This window comes from Macrosteles quadrilineatus, unplaced genomic scaffold, assembly GCF_028750875.1.
Source record: "Macrosteles quadrilineatus isolate MER2022 unplaced genomic scaffold, UCM_ALF_1.0 Scaffold_2__2_contigs__length_208266976, whole genome shotgun sequence".
NCBI classification, from domain to species: Eukaryota; Metazoa; Arthropoda; class Insecta; order Hemiptera; family Cicadellidae; genus Macrosteles; species Macrosteles quadrilineatus.
The window spans coordinates 96,732,979-96,749,594 of record NW_026542595.1 but is presented as its reverse complement, the minus strand read 5'-3'; the positions used below and the strand labels follow the sequence as shown (position 1 = coordinate 96,749,594).

Genomic DNA, 16,616 nt, shown 5'->3' with positions numbered 1-16,616 from the left:
CAGTGAATTTAAGTAAAATATTGTAACATTATTTTTTTACTTAATGTAAAGAAGAGAATTATTTACGTTAGATATTGGGTTGTGAGAGGGTTTGTGTTTTCATAGTACGTGTTATTGGTGTTTTAGGAAATAATTCAAGTAAAATATTGTTATGTAATTAGTGTAAAATCTAAAGAAGAAAATGACTTGTTTTTTTTTATTTTCATTGTATGTTTCTATCATTAGTATTTCTAATGTTTCTGAGATTCCTCGAAGATATCACGCACGCAATGCTAATAACAGTGATATGATGAGACATAATCGTTATCACCCTTATCAACTATATATAAAATATGTCGCGGATTTTTAAGTCCCGAAGTGACACAGGTTGCTAGTTTATTTTTATCATCCTTATGTTTCAGCTTAATATAGTTTTAAGGTTGATTCTGTTTGATTTTCGTAGAGGGTATTTTGTTTTCTCCTATTTGTTTCCTGTCATTTAACTGATTTTAAAACAATTTTTTATCTAACGAAAACGCTCTATAAACGATCTGTTATGAACAATTGCTTGGTCTGATGCATTATAACTAAAGGTATAAAAGCAAAGTATGTAAAATATAGCCTAAAATAAGAGTAGAATATATAGTTAACACTAGCGCACTTGCAGGCCTCAGGCTTCAAAATTAATAATAGCATGAGATGTGTAGGTTTACTTGCAAAAAAAATCTATTTCAAACTCAAATACATTACAAGACTTCTGTAAATCAAATACTAATGCTTAAGAAGCTACAGCCTGAGTCAACAATTGTTTATGTATATACAATCTACTATAATTACTTGGCAAGCAACTCACCTGTTTAAACAAACAAATGATGCAATTTATCTATTTAATCTACATTCTCTAACTAGGTATTTAAATCGTTGTTGCAGTTGAGAATGGAAGCAATGGAAATATTGCGGCATCTAGCTGATACTTCATGTAAATTAAAAAGGTATTTAAGAGTACAATCTAAGTAATGGCAAATTCTCAAGTGTGTGTACATGATTTTACCGAGATTAAGTACCAGTTTTAATGGTTCAAAAATTGATTACGTTGTGAACAATCTAAAATAATGCAGAGTTAATGAGTTTAAATTTATACAATTGCATAAAAAATACATTAATAATAGACCTTATGGTATAATACAGATTTCATTATTTAAAATAGTTACCCTAAATGTGGTTGGTTTTCTTTCTAAACTCAATATTACTTTCAAAAATACTCACACTGGTTAGAATGTATTGCCTGTTAATTTTTTGAAAATAACTTTAAGTTGTAGCTCCTTTAGGTTTAAGTATTTACTAAACCATTATTTACTGAATAAAAACTGTTATTTTATGTAACTCATTCATTATTTTGTATTTGTATATTTACTTGTTCTGGCAGAGCTTGTCATAATACAAAACGTATCGTCCTAACCAAGTAAACACTAAACTATAAATTGTACAAGTAATTTATCTGAAAGTACAAAAAATTACATAAATACATGAAAGCATAACAAAAGATTGTAAGTGGAGATCGATTTCGACTGGACACTCGAATCAGACGTTTTTCTAATAGGCTCTTGATCAGTTGATGATTAGGGTCTGTTAATGATTGGAGTGTCCAATCGAAATCGATCACCAATTACCATCTTTAGATGTACTTACCGTCTTGTGAGTCCACAGTATTAGTGTAAATATAGTATTACAACTGTCATGTGGCTTTTTTTTTTTACTTTCAGGTAATTTCATAACACGTACGATGCTGATCAAGAAGTTATTATGTAGTGTATTTGTAGAATGTTGTATAGGATGTTGCGAAAGTGTTAGGTAGATTAAGTAGAACTTACTTTGGGACCGCACTCGTAAATAGGTTGCACAAGAAATCGTTTTCAATAAATATGTCCCAATCTTATCAACAGAGTGTATGGAAATAAAACAATTGTATTTATGAAAACCTCTTACAGTTTAGTCTTAAAATTGTTTGTTTATGTAATTTTTATAGAGTTAAATTATTAACAGCTTTAACACCACTTGGAAAACTCGGATCTAACCTGGGGAGAAAACTCATTCAAACTTGTAATTGAAAAGCTTCTCTTGGGTCAGGCAATTTTCTCATAAAGACCCAATTTCTTATCTTTTTTTAGTTAAATGGTATTCAATGGTATCAATGATTCAATGAGGTGTGGAGAGCTAGAATTGGTACAGATAACCATGAATACACTCCTTTAAGTTGATATTATAAAGAGGCTCAAAAAACTGTTTTCGCTTTTTTTTAGGCTAGCTGGGATTCACAGAAAAAATTAAATATTATTGTGTCTTTATGCAAATTTTCTAATAAGGAAGAAACTATTACTTATAAACTAGTACCGTAGGTGGCGTTGTAAGACCTCATTTTTAGTATTCTTTGTTTAATTTCTGTCCACAGGTGTAAGTGTATGGAGGTGCCATGTGGCCCTAACTTTGCCTGCTTAAAAAATCATATTGATTTCAAGACGTAGACCCGAGACCGATTTAATTCTTCTTTTTGGCACCAACAGAGGCCAAAAATATTCGTTCTCATGTTTATTTATGTAAAATTGTTTACAATTTTCCAAATTTGTTTTCTAAATTTTACCCTTAAACATCCAAATTCTCAACTCTGATTAAAACCACCGTGTAAAGCTTTAAAAAACGAATAGTTTTATGTATCCAAGCGGTGTTGTAGGATTAAAGGGTTCGGAGAAAATAAAAGTAAACTGTACATTTAAAATTCCCATGTTGTTCTTGAGGAGAATAAATGTTGTAGTTTGCTTTTTTATGGATATTTTGATGAAGTTTAGCAGTTTAAATATTTCAGACTATACAATGGACATTTAAATAGAAACACACAGTTAACAACAAAACATTATCTACATAAACCAGGCGAAAAAAAACCAGAATAACATCAGGTGATCCATAGCGATGGCAAATCTATGAGGAGTATGTTTATTCTATGGTATAAGTATTCTCAATGGATAATAAAACGATCAAACTTTTTCTTAGAAACTTGTATTCGTATACATTAACATTTGTCAAACAATGGTCAATTATAACTCATAAATTTAACTGAGACTTAAAACTATCCTAGACCTAACATTTTGGCATCAAGTAAGACTAGGCATTGGTTTGAAAGTATTCTTGAAAACAATAATACATAAAACGTTTTGTTTTATCGATATTTAAACATAACAAACGATTGTGATAAAATAATAGCTTGATTTACAGTATATCACATTAATAGAATATTAAATGAAATGAACAAATATACATAATATAATTAGTGCATTTGAAGGCTATGTTGGGGAGAAAAATAGTAACTATAGAATTGTTTTGTAGATTAATAGTTGTAATAAACTTAAAATACTTTTTCCTTTTAAATATTTGTTCTTAGATTATAACGTATCAAATCGTATTTCTTCTGCTACAATCAGATTTCAAGCGCCATTTATTTGCATGCCAGGTTTTTAATATAAATATAAATCAAAACGTATACCGTTAAAGTTATTTTTGATTTATTACGATACATTTTAAACTCTGATTTTGTTTGTTACTAAGTTATTCTCTTGGTTCTGGAGTGTTTATAAATATGACAATAACACTATCTAATGTTGTTCAAGAAAGAAAACAATTGTATACAACAGCAAAGAAGAGTTAGTGTAAAATTACAATACTCTTTTTAATTTTCAACACATTTAGTACATACAAAAGAATCCAAAAAGTGGTAACTTTTATTTAACAATTTACATTATCTAAAATAGTAAAATTTACATTTGTCTACATTGCTATGGAAGATATTTCTATTGTTTTGTATTTACATAAAACTACATTAACATTTTATACAAAAATGACAATTTACATATTACACAATTTACAATTAACTTACAGGCTAAGCATATTTACAAAGCTGAAGAAGTCAAATACATTTGGCGTTACAATAACGTTCGTGATTTAAATACAGTAAATGAACAAATGAAAATAATATAGGGGTTCAGAGCAAAATCGGTTAGTAAAATATAAGTATTTTTTAAATTATCTACATCCATTTATAATAAATTGATGACTAGCTTTTGATATGATAAAATCTGCGTTTGTCTTCCATAATTCTTGATTTGAAAAAGGTAAAAATCCTAACAGAATACTATAATTTAATCGTATATATTGCAGACATATTTTCGAAATTTGTTATAATAAGCCATTTTTAGACTGTTTTAATAAATATGCTAATAAATAAGATGTCATTCAAATCCATAGTTGTGTTGGTTTTAGTAACAAATTAAGGTTTTCAAGTAAAATCAAAATGCAGAGGTCACAAAGTTTTCTTGCATTATCTCTTCCACGCAAAATTATATGTAGCAAGAAACTATTTACTTTAAATAAAAAGCAAAACACCCTTTGCAGTTTAATTATAAATATACAATATTCCTTATTTTTTACCATCTAGAATCGTTAGCATAATATTGTAAACAGATTCAATTCATGATTTGTGTACGTCCAACACAAATTATTAAAGACATATTTTTCCATCGAAACATTCAATGAATTTGGAAAAAAATACTATACTTTGTATTTATTTTACGATGTTTATAACAATCAAAACGTAACACCAAAAAGTATGTCAAACATAATATCGTACATTCTAATGGGTAAATAACAAAAACTGAAAAGTCAGATGTAACAACTAGTGTAGCTTATGAGTTCGTTGTTTGTTTAAACTCGTGTCGTGTCCCTCGACGGAGTGAAGTCCCGTCAAGAGACGCACGAGTTTTCACTGAGTTTCGAGGGTATCAGAGTCTGGACTGCCGTAGCCGCTGGACCCGTCTTCCCGCGGCACAGCGCTGGCTATATGGTCTCTCCCTGGCTGTAACATACATCAGAGAATGAGAATATGCTGGCTATATGGTCTCTCCCTGGCTGTAACAGAGATCAGAGAATCATAATATGCTGGATACATGGTCTGTCCCTGGCTGTAACAGAGATCATAGAATCATAAAATGCCGGCTACATAGTCTCTCCCTGGCTGTAACAGAGATCAGAGAATCATAATATGCTGGATACATGGTCTCTCCCTGGCTGTAACAGAGATTGGAGAATCAGAATACGCTAGCTACATTATCTCTATCTGACCGTAACAAAAATCAAAACAATATGCCGGCAACATAGTATCTCCTTGGATGTAACAGATATCAGAGAATCATAATATGCTGGCTACACGGTCTCTCCCTGGCTGTAACAGAGATCAGAGAATCATAAAATGCTGGCTACATGGTCTCTCCCTGGCTGTAACAGAGATCAGAGAATCATAAAATTCCGGCTACATGGTCTTTCCCTGGCTGTAACAGAGATCAGAGAATCATAATATGCTGGCTACATGGTCTCTCCCTGGCTGTAACAGATATCAGAGAATCATAATATGCTGGCTATATGGTCTCTCCCTGGATGTAACAGAGATCAGAGAATCATAATATGCCAGATACATGGTCTCTCCCTGGCTGTAACAGAGATCAGAGAATCATAAAATGCCGGCTACATGGTCTCTACCTGGCTGTAAAAGAGATCAGAGAATCATAATATGCTGGCTACATGGTCTCTCCCTGGCTGTAACAGAGATCAGAGAATCATAAAATGCTGGCTACATGGTCTCTCCCTGGCTGTAACAGAGATCAGAGAATCATAAAATTCCGGCTACATGGTCTTTCCCTGGCTGTAACAGAGATCAGAGAATCATAATATGCTGGCTACATGGTCTCTCCCTGGCTGTAACAGATATCAGAGAATCATAATATGCTGGCTATATGGTCTCTCCCTGGCTGTAACAGAGATCAGAGAATCATAATATGCCAGATACATGGTCTCTCCCTGGCTGTAACAGAGATCAGAGAATCATAAAATGCCGGCTACATGGTCTCTACCTGGCTGTAAAAGAGATCAGAGAATCATAATATGCTGGCTACATGGTCTCTCCCTGGCTGTAACAGAGATCAGAGAATCATAAAATGCTGGCTACATGGTCTCTCCCTGGCTGTAACAGAGATCAGAGAATCATAAAATTCCGGCTACATGGTCTTTCCCTGGCTGTAACAGAGATCAGAGAATCATAATATGCTGGCTACATGGTCTCTCCCTGGCTGTAACAGATATCAGAGAATCATAATATGCTGGCTATATGGTCTCTCCCTGGCTGTAACAGAGATCAGAGAATCATAATATGCCAGATACATGGTCTCTCCCTGGCTGTAACAGAGATCAGAGAATCATAAAATGCCGGCTACATGGTCTCTACCTGGCTGTAAAAGAGATCAGAGAATCATAATATGCTGGCTACATGGTCTCTCCCTGGCTGTAACAGAGATCAGAGAATCATAATATGACGGATACATGGTCTCTCCTTGGCTGTAACAGATATCAGAGAATCACCCTTACCTGCCTACTTACTCTACAACACGTTCTGGCATGAAAAGACCCAAGAGGTTCAAAATCTCTTTGATTGTGTTCTACGCATATTGTTAGTTTTTTTTTCAAATTGCATTGTTTTATATGGAGACTTAAGTACTTAGCAAAGACCGATATCAAATATGCAAACCATTTTTGTACGGGAGAAGTTTTTTTTTTCTCAGCACTTTTTATAAACAATAGATTTGATCTCTGTGAAATTCGTTCCAATTTACCAACATTCCTTCCACTCAAATTGAAAGAATTTGGTTTAAAAGTGTACCTAAACTGAACTGTTGAACATTAGGCTCAACAAAATTTGTTGTGGGATAATTATAATTACTTGAGAACGATTTATTGTGTATTTAACATTCAAGTTACCTGTAGGTTACCGACTTGCCTTCTAATATGCGCCAGACTGGAGGGGTTGTACGCCATGTTGGCGAACACCAGTCTCTCCTCGTAGTCGTACTCGCACAGTATCTTGTTGTCACATAGATAGAACCTGTCTCCCACACAGAACCTGCAAATTACCATCATATTAGACTATAAAGTTCAGAGCGAGTATCAAACAACTACGTCTACCAACATACATATACTGTAGTTTGACACTACCTACCACTGATAAAATACTACTGCTATTTACATTCTGTGCCTAGTTTCACGTTGTTTTGTGTTCATTCTTAGGATTTGGAAGAAGTCTTAAGGAAAGAAAGCTATATCCAAGATATAGCTAAATATAGGATATTTAAAGCTGTATATTAATGAAGGGTGAGTGTAGCATGGAGTAATATGATGTGTGCAGCTTTTTTACAGACTAACGCCAGCTGCTTCTCTACCTAGGATTATTTTAGTAAGAGTTAAATTGTTTGTAGGATAGCTGGGTGTAGTTAGAAAGCTCCTGAATTTTTCTTAAAAGGGAACCGTTGTCTTCCAATTACCAGGCGTGCACTCAACTCAGCTACCCAGTAATATGCAATATTGAAAAATGCGTTTGGAAGCTGAGTTATAGTGCTCGCCCATTCAACAGGTCATTGAATCGATTCTGAGAAATATCAAGAGCTTTTTTATAGTTTGACCTTGATCAATGGACTTTTAATAAGTGATCAGATATTTGATCCTAGTCAACAAGACTACACAGACCACTTCATTCTACACTCACTATGGATGTATATTTAGCTTAAAATACGAAGACAAAGTTCATCACTGTTATATTACAGTGATCCCGTTATGAGTGACTGCTGGTAGACAACTACAAATGTGTTGAAGTAAAGATGATCACCTGTGATTGCACTGTTGACAGGCGAAGCACTCGAGGTGGTAAACATTGCTCTTGGCCCGCATCACCATCTCGAACGCAGGAATGACCTTGTTGCAAGCGGCGCAGTACCCCGTCGTTCCAAATAACCTGCAACGTTCAACAGAACATGATGTCGTAAGTTCTTACATTGATTCCGTGTTCATGTTGATCACAATCTTTTTAATTTTGATTAATTAAATCTTTGAAAAACACAGATTAAGCTACTATTGCAATTGAAATAAGAATTGTAAGTAATAAGTAATGATGTCTGTTTTTTACTTTTATATGTACGATTTATTTATAGATCCAAAAATAACCAAAAAACGATGTTCGTTACTTCAAATAAACTAAATACCCCCGCCGCAGCAAACCTGCCGACTAAGCGAATTTCCATTTGTCTGAATTGATTTTCAGTTAAATATATTTTAATAACATTAGGTTTAACGAGTACCTAGGTTTGCTGCTACAAGGAAACTAATAAAGTGTGTTTTTGAGTAAAATATTGATAGCTTAGTACAAAATAAATAAATTTGCCTAGTTGGATCAAAATATATCCATAAACAAGCAAACTACAACATTTGACAATATTCTCCATAAGAATGACATGGGAATTTTAAATTTACAATTTTTTTTTAATTTTCTCCGTTACTAATAATCGAACAAAAATTCTTTTATATACTAAATTATTTGTTTTTTTTAAGCTCTTTAAAAAGGTCTAAAGAGAAATAGGGAAATTTTGTGTTTTGAGGGTCAAAAGTGAGAAAACCCAATTTTTACCCCATAAAACCCCCCTGTAAAGCCCCGTTCCCATGGTCCGATTGTGCTGGTTCGCGAACTCATTCAAGTTTATCCCGATTTACACCTTTAAACCAAATTTAATCAAAATCGGACAAAAATTACTCAAGTTATCGGACGTATATATATGTACGAGTCTATACAGTGTGTAAATTAAGTATGGAAACAAATCTGTATTTTTAAAACCGAAATAGATAGAAATATTCTATTTGTGGCAATAATAGTTAACAAAGATTCCGCAATTTTTCACATGAAAAATATTTTTTTACCCCCCTAACAGGGTAGGTGGTAGGGGGTGACTTATTTTTTTCAAATAGCAACCCCTATTGAGTGACCCCTCATTTTGAAGGGTTTGTCAAAAGAAACACAATGACGCAAATCCGAGGTGAATATCTCACTCCTAGCTAACATGGCGGATATTCCAAAATGGGCTTTTTTTTACAAAAATTAAATTTTTCATTACCCGCCATTTAGGCTAGGGGTGAAATATCTACCTCGGGTTTGCGTCATTCTTTTTCTTTTAACAAACCCTTCAAAATGAGGGGTCACTCAATAGGGGTTGTTGTTGAAAAAAATAAGTCACTCCCACCCCCTACCCTGTTAAAGGGGTTGAAAAAATATTGTTGATTAAAAAATTGCGGAACCTATGTCAACAATCAATTCCACAAACAGAATATTTCTATCTATTTCGGTTTTAAAAATACAGATTTCTTTCCATTATTTGTGAAATTGGTGCTTTTCACGTACAATAAATCAAATTTTGGAATATCCGCCATTTGGGCTAGGAGTGAGATATTCACCTCGGATTTGCGTCATTGTGTTTCTTTTGACAAACTCTTCAAAATGAGGGGTCACTCAATAGGGGTTGCTATTTGAAAAAAATAAGTCACCCCCTACCACCTACCCTGTTAGGGGGGTAAAAAAATATTTTTCATGTGAAAAATTGCGGAATCTTTGTTAACTATTATTGCCACAAATAGAATATTTCTATCTATTTCGGTTTTAAAAATACAGATTTGTTTCCATACTTAATTTACACACTGTATATGTCTATATATATACATATATAAAAATTTGAACGAATGGTGTTTTTGGTCTCTAGGAAAACCAAAATGAAAAAGTAAATCGGTCCCGGGTCTAGGTCTTACCGTGCTACGATAATAGCTACTTTCCTATAGGGAAATTCGCTAAAAGGACCGTTTATTTCATACGTTGACACCAACTGTTTATTAATGTCACAATTAAGTAATATAATGGTGATACTACTACCGAATAAGGTTTTAATTTAAAAGTTTTAATGTATATTCACTGTATGATAATCAATCGTTTTGAATCTATATAGAAATTGTTTTAATTTCGCAAAACCAACATCAGTCAAGTCAACTTTGGATGTAGGTCAAACAAAATTCATTTGACCAAGTAGGACGGGTTGTGAAAGAAACCCACGTCAACAATTCAGTTTGCTTCAGACAATTTCCAATCATGAGTGTTTGTTATAGTTCAATTTAAAAACCAAGTTGATCATTCTTGTCTTCTGATTTTCAACTCAAGTGTCACAATAAAATTGTCAAAAAGGTTGGTTTGACATCTAACATTCAATAAAATTAAACAATTCTTTATAGGGCGACGTGGGTACATCCTACTAATATTATAAATGTGAAAGTTTGTGTGTTTGTTTGTTTATTTGTTTGTTTGTTTGAAGTTCAATCACGCATTAACTACTGGACGGATTGGCCTGAAATTTGGCATAATGATAGCTTACATTCCCGATTAACATATAGGCATATTCTTATCTAAAAAATCCTTTCAGGCTCTGCCCCAGTGGCTCTGTAGTTTCCCATGTTAACCTTATGAATATTCATATTTAAAGGGAATAAAAGAATTTAGTCAGCTGTTTAAAAAAAAAAGGTTTGATCTATGGTATGCAGAAGCATTATACGCAATAAGAGCTGTCAAAGAAGGATTGATTACAGTTATGTTTATGTTTTTAATTTCACGAATAATTTGTGGTATTTTGCTAATTTTTAATAATTTATTTTTAGTGGTGGAACATTATGGCTGTGGTAGATGTGTAATACTATAGTATACCTTAAATTTAGAGAAGCAAACGTTATCAAACTGCCATTGCAAACAGAAGGCTTATGAGCATAACTACAATAAACATTTTATACGTATATGCCAACCCCGTACGAAGGACGGGTACTCTGCTAGTATTAAATAAAGTTCCCTTGTATAACATATTAAAACGAGTTTACATCAAAGGTATAATATTGGAATTACATCAAGATTTAGATTTAAATTATTTATAAGTTAGTATTAGTTAGTAGTAGTTAGTTCTTTATTAGTTAGTATCATTTGTATATAATAATCTGACAACATCTAACAACCACGACAACATCTTACATGGAAAAAAGAATGAGCAAGTGTTCAGGTGTGTAAATACAGTTGCCAATTGGTCATACGAACTATTATTTTAAACAGGTTCACTACCGGCGTCACACCCCTTCTATATGTATAGTACTAACACCAGGTAATGAATGTGTTAAATGATTTGATTATTACATTGGGGGAAAACATCAAAGGGTGAAAAAATGTTTATTTCAGGTTACAAAAGAATAAGACCTCTTAAAGTCGTATTTAGTAGTGCTAAAAGCAGGCTATATGAAGAATAAGTTATTATTGTAAACCCGATCGTAACTTTCAAAGTTACGTTAGTTAGGTTCCACGAATCCGATTATAGCCTAGCCAAAATATAATAATGTGGACTTAAAACTTGATCGATAATCTCTGCAACATGGTCTCTTCAATACAATTACCTACTATCTGGGTTGACAGCGCTAGGACCAATCCGAAAAATTAAATGGAATGACCATCAGTTAGGAATAACCAACAGTTGAATAACTTACGATATTAGGAATTGTTAGAATCTTTTCTCTTCTTCCATTAGTTCTACAGCCTACAGCCTTCTTGTGTCTTTTGCTCTATTAGAAACCTATAATCTTTGAAGGATTGCTTTGCTTTACTTTATGTAACCCCTATTGTTGTATTAATATAAAACAATATTATAAAAACACTAACCTCAGGTAATCTCTTTTACAGAGTATAAGGTTCGCTTTGGTGTAAAGAGTCGAGCCGACTTCTCCCAGTCTGCAGTCACAACATCCACACTTGAGACAGTCCTCGTGCCAGAACAGGTCCAGAGCCTTCAGCAGGAACCTCTCAGTGATCCTCTTGCCGCACCCAGCACACTCCTTGACGTCCCCGGTAGAGGCTCCGCCCACCCTCTCTACACCACCACCTCCTGCGACAGAGGGAAAGAAGTGGTTGAAGTTCGTGACTGGCTGTGTGATAAATATTGGGGATACACTTCCATGTCTCCGAATGAGTAATATTGATTATTTGATTGTTTAATTCGATGTATCGTTTGGTTAGTTAGGTTACCTTACCTAACTAACCAAACGATACATCAAATAATCGATCTATCGATCGATATTCTCATTTGGTTGTTTGTACCAACAGATATGGAAGTGTACCCATGTTCTCCATAAGAATAGCAGTGGAAGCCATACGCAGCTGATTTCTGTTTATTTTTTTTGTTGATCGCGCTATATTTCCAAGCCAGTATTCAATACATGCAGTTGGTTTACTTCTTAGCCAGTTAACTCTACAATTCGCAATATTCTATATTAAAAACCGGGATAACTTTATCTATCATTGAAACTTGTATTCTCATTTTGTTCTCATATAAAAAAAGTTGTTTTACGTTTTGAGCTTTTTAGGGATTTAGGTCCCTACATACCCCTAATTAAAATCGATGCAGTATCAGCAAAATTCGATTGATTTATCACTTGACACAGAATATTGTCATTAGTTGGTGACCATCTCAACAGATTGCATCACGTTTTTCGGATTCAAATTTAACACTACATGGGAAGTCTATTTTGTGTATAGTCAATGCTAATTCTGTGCAGCTGAGAGACAAACCAAGTCCAAACATAGGGGTTGTCAATTAAATGAAAATACAAGAGTAACGTAACAGAGAATATTTTAATTGATTGATTGATGACTCTCGCCAGATTTAATCTAGAGTACGAGTAGGCCCTAGAGCTTAATTTAACAAAAATGTGCTGAGAAAATTTATGTTTATTTTTGTGGGCTTCATTCTCCTTTATTTTTGTCTAGTTGTGTCCAAAATTCATCATAAACACACACGGAAATATACATGACACACAATCGCCCATGGAATCGAGGTGCGACGTTTCGCGGGACTTGACAAACGTCCCGCTTCCTCAGAGTAGCGAAAAACTGTACGTGTTGTTTGTTTTATGTATATTTGTGTGCGTGTGTGTTGATGGCGATTCCTGGATATCACATGACAAAAATAAAGGTGAGGGGAGCCCACAAACAATCTTCATTCATAAATTTGCCTAAAACCTGGTCATTTGAAAACAAAAATAGCATCAAGCACTTTGTACCTCCACAATACCACCAGAATATAAATTCCCTTTCCTGATAAAAAATACAGATTGCAATTTTCTTAAACAGTATTCTTTATCATCTCATTCTTATTTTTCCAAAAGCACAGTTAAGAGCTTAAACTAAAGGCAGAACTTCTATTGCTCAACCTACCTGACGTCTGGACACCCAGCCCTGATCAGAAGACATATTTTTCTATAAATGGTGAAGGGAAAGAACACCTGCGTCAAGCAAAAATTTCTCTCATATAATATTATACCACAGGGCAGCGGGTCTACTGGCAGAGAGCATGGCTTCTGTCCAAGATGTCCCGGGTTCAAATCACACCAATTACTGACAGAGTTTATACATGTGACGATTATTTAATCCAGGTCTAGCCAGAAGTAATGCAAAATACCAGTTCCAAACTAAACCCAGAAATAATGTCAAAATACACTTACAGTTATGCTACCCTACACCTTACTACAAATCTATTTTTTAGGGGGTTGAAAGTTTCCAAAACTCACCTGTGGCTACTGTGTCCGCCGTACTCAGCATGTCCAAGGCGGTCTGTCCCTTGACTTCCAGGGGCGACCTGCCCTTCACCTCCTGATATCCATGTTTCATTTGTATCCGTTCGTGTCTGGAACAAAAACTCACTGTAAGACATGAATTGTATTAAAGTTCTTGACTATAATACCGATTAACACCATGTATATTGAAATGGTGTGGACCTGTTTATTGCAAAACAAATATTTCAGTAACTAGTTGTTGCAAAAAAATATTCCCATTCTGTTAGTTCTATAACTCAATTTTTTTCACCTGCCCAAAAAACTTCAAAAATGTAACTGAAATGCATTAAAATACTCAAAAAGGAGACAAGATTGTTCAGGAATTTGTACCATGTGTTTAATATTTGTGAATGTGTGTGTATCTGTCGTTCACTTTTACTTTTTGGTGTTAAAACCTCTGTTAAAGAAATAAAGTAGTTACAGAGAAAACGGTTTTTAAACTATTGTACGTTTTACCATTAAAACTGATTAATCGAATTATAATTCTCAAAAGTATATTCGACACATAAAAGGTGTAGAACGAATTTTTAAGTCCAAATTAATCACACCAAAGAAGCATTTATGTTTATACACGAATTTTTGTTCAATGGTTGAGCAAAATAGGAAGATCATAGTCAACATTTCATTTGATATAGTTTTATAGCTATAGTTTAAAAAAATAAACTTTTCAGGTCAAATTTTCACCCTATTCCTATTATCTTCCAAAACAATCAAAATGCCAGCATGTCTAACAATGGTTATTTTTACACAGAATCACAATATACTCAGCTGTTTTTCATCGAGACAATAGAAGTTAGTCAGATATGTAAAGAACACAATTGTTCAGATGGCAAAACATCATTCGTAGTTTGTTTGATAACAGCTAACAGCTGATAAAACAGCTGATCACCTGAATGTCGAGTTTTTGGAAATACCTGTCACCTAGTAAAACATCATAGTAGGAAAACACACGTTTTATTTCCGTGTTTCTTAGTTTCTCTGACAAGTAAATACAGTTTAAACGGCATCCTGGTAGAATAAATGTCCAGTTTTATTAGAATATCTATGGAAAAATCATGATAAAAGGTTTATAGGTTATAAATAAAATATTCGGTAGTCCATTCTACAATTAATTGAAATTGAAAGCTTAGTTTTAAAATTGAAAATGCCTGATAAATTTGAAATTGACTTATTGAGGAAGATTTAAGAGTGTTGCTATGTGTTTCGGGATTATTCTTAAAACATTTTTGTAAGTGTAAAACTGTTGACAATATATGCGTTAATATATTTTAGCAATCTAATGGAACAAAATCTATTTAGCTATTGTGTTGTATTTAGTGGACTACGCTACGTAGAAAACTCTCCAAGATTCCTATCTGTTTTGATTTGTTCATGATCTAATATATTAAAGTATATTACTTTAAATTATATTATGAAGATAGTACTTATTTTCTATAGTGCGTTGATTCAGAGGGTTTCCAGTCCAGAGAGAAATATCTTTACCTCAAACGAAACAATATTTTTCCAGTTTATTGTGGGCTCTGAACCATACATTGTTACATCTGTAAAAATCCATACACTTTGTAGAGATTTCAACATAGGCCTTATAAAAAATAATTCCGCAATGACGACTAGGTAGTCCATGTACATTTCGCAAAATAAACCACACTTTCCTAAATTGAAGGCATAGTTTAACGATAAAATAGATTTACCATAAGTCTATAAAAAACTGGACAGTTTTCATGTACAGCAAAATTAATTTCTCTTGACTTAAAAAAATTTATTTAATAGAAAAAATAAATAGGAAATTATGTACTTCACGTGACCGATTGAAATTGATTCAGGAATACCAGCGACCGGATCCGTGTTCAAGTGATAGAAATCAGATGCGCAAAAAGTTTCCGGATTCGTCACGCGAAAGAAAAAGTGTCGAGAATGACGCAGCTCGTCCACGGGGTCTAGTTCCCACGAGGAGTACAGAACACGTGAATAGAACTGTGAACTGTAAACTATATGAACCGATAGATACAATAGTTGTTTGAGCTTACATTTTACACAACAAGATCGTACTCTTTAAAATGGTCAGCCTCAAAAGAACTTTGATATGAAAAGTTTCATTTTATCCTAATTCAATAACATTAAAAGCATCAAAAAGTTCGAAAGATAAAGGAAAGACGCTTGTCACATGTTCCCCTCGTTTGAGAAGCAATTTGATTAATGGAACCTTTAAACTGAATGTAGGGTTGATATACCTAGATTACCGTGAGGTTATCCTAGGTTTGGTTCGATAACCGATCGTTTCAAAACTAAAGGTTCATTTTAAATACGATGTTTTTGTATATCATCCACCTCTGAGTCATCTTTAACAAAGAGTCTAAAAGACTTTTTGCCAATTAACAACACTAATTGGAAACGAATGGTGTTGCCGGCATATGGTGAGTCTTCATTAATTATGACTCACTATATATTGTTACACATTACCAACTTACTACATTTTCGAAACTATCTTTAGCCTCTTTTAAACAAATTAGCTCGAAATATCCAAGAGATTATAATCAGATAGGACAGGTGGTCATGTGATAATTCGAGTTTTTAGTATTAATTTCTAAGCCAATATCAGTGAAAATAAGCTATACGCTTATAAATCAAGCATTTTTTTTAGATGCTTAAATTATCTTTTATAATTTGCAAAAATATTGACTACTGATCTAAACTTTACACGGAGAATTAGCATTGAATATTGGTTACTGAAGTAGACATCCCATCTATATGGACTTGCTGACGTGAATTAATTGAAAAATAACATAGTTGTGTGAGCCAGTCACAGAATACGCTAGTGCTAGTGTATACTATTCTAGTTTCTACATTAATTTGTGTAGTAACACTAATTTATGGGGCAGTAGACCAAGTTCATGGGTCACAACACTTGTTATAGCTCACAATAAGTCATTCTATTACGACTTGACAAAAAAAGCTTGTTTCGAGAAAAAAAAACTTGAGCTTGATTCGACAAAATTTTTAATTTAGATCAGCAAAATCTGTGGCTCATATCAAATGACGATTTT

At 33.6% G+C, this 16,616-nt stretch overlaps 1 protein-coding gene across 7 annotated transcripts in view; it reads right to left on the bottom strand.

Moving 5' to 3' along the window:
- Nucleotides 1-3,014: 3,014 nt before the first annotated feature.
- Nucleotides 3,015-16,616, bottom strand: part of LOC128983917 (LIM domain only protein 3-like) — a 73,799-nt gene continuing 60,197 nt past the window's right edge. For 3 of the 7 annotated variants that reach the window (XM_054403182.1, XM_054403181.1, XM_054403183.1), the window contains 5 exons: nt 13,528-13,643; nt 11,624-11,846; nt 7,733-7,858; nt 6,832-6,973; nt 3,015-4,879 (listed from right to left, as the gene is read on the bottom strand). In XM_054403182.1, coding sequence (XP_054259157.1) covers nt 4,787-4,879; nt 6,832-6,973; nt 7,733-7,858; nt 11,624-11,846; nt 13,528-13,627 — 684 coding nt within the window. In that variant the 5' untranslated portion in view covers nt 13,628-13,643 and the 3' untranslated portion in view covers nt 3,015-4,786. Of the gene's footprint in view, nt 4,880-5,603; nt 6,200-6,310; nt 6,359-6,831; nt 6,974-7,732; nt 7,859-11,623; nt 11,847-13,527; nt 13,644-16,616 lie in introns of those variants that run through there. The other 4 variants (XM_054403186.1, XM_054403184.1, XM_054403188.1 and 1 more) reach the window with 4 other exon arrangements.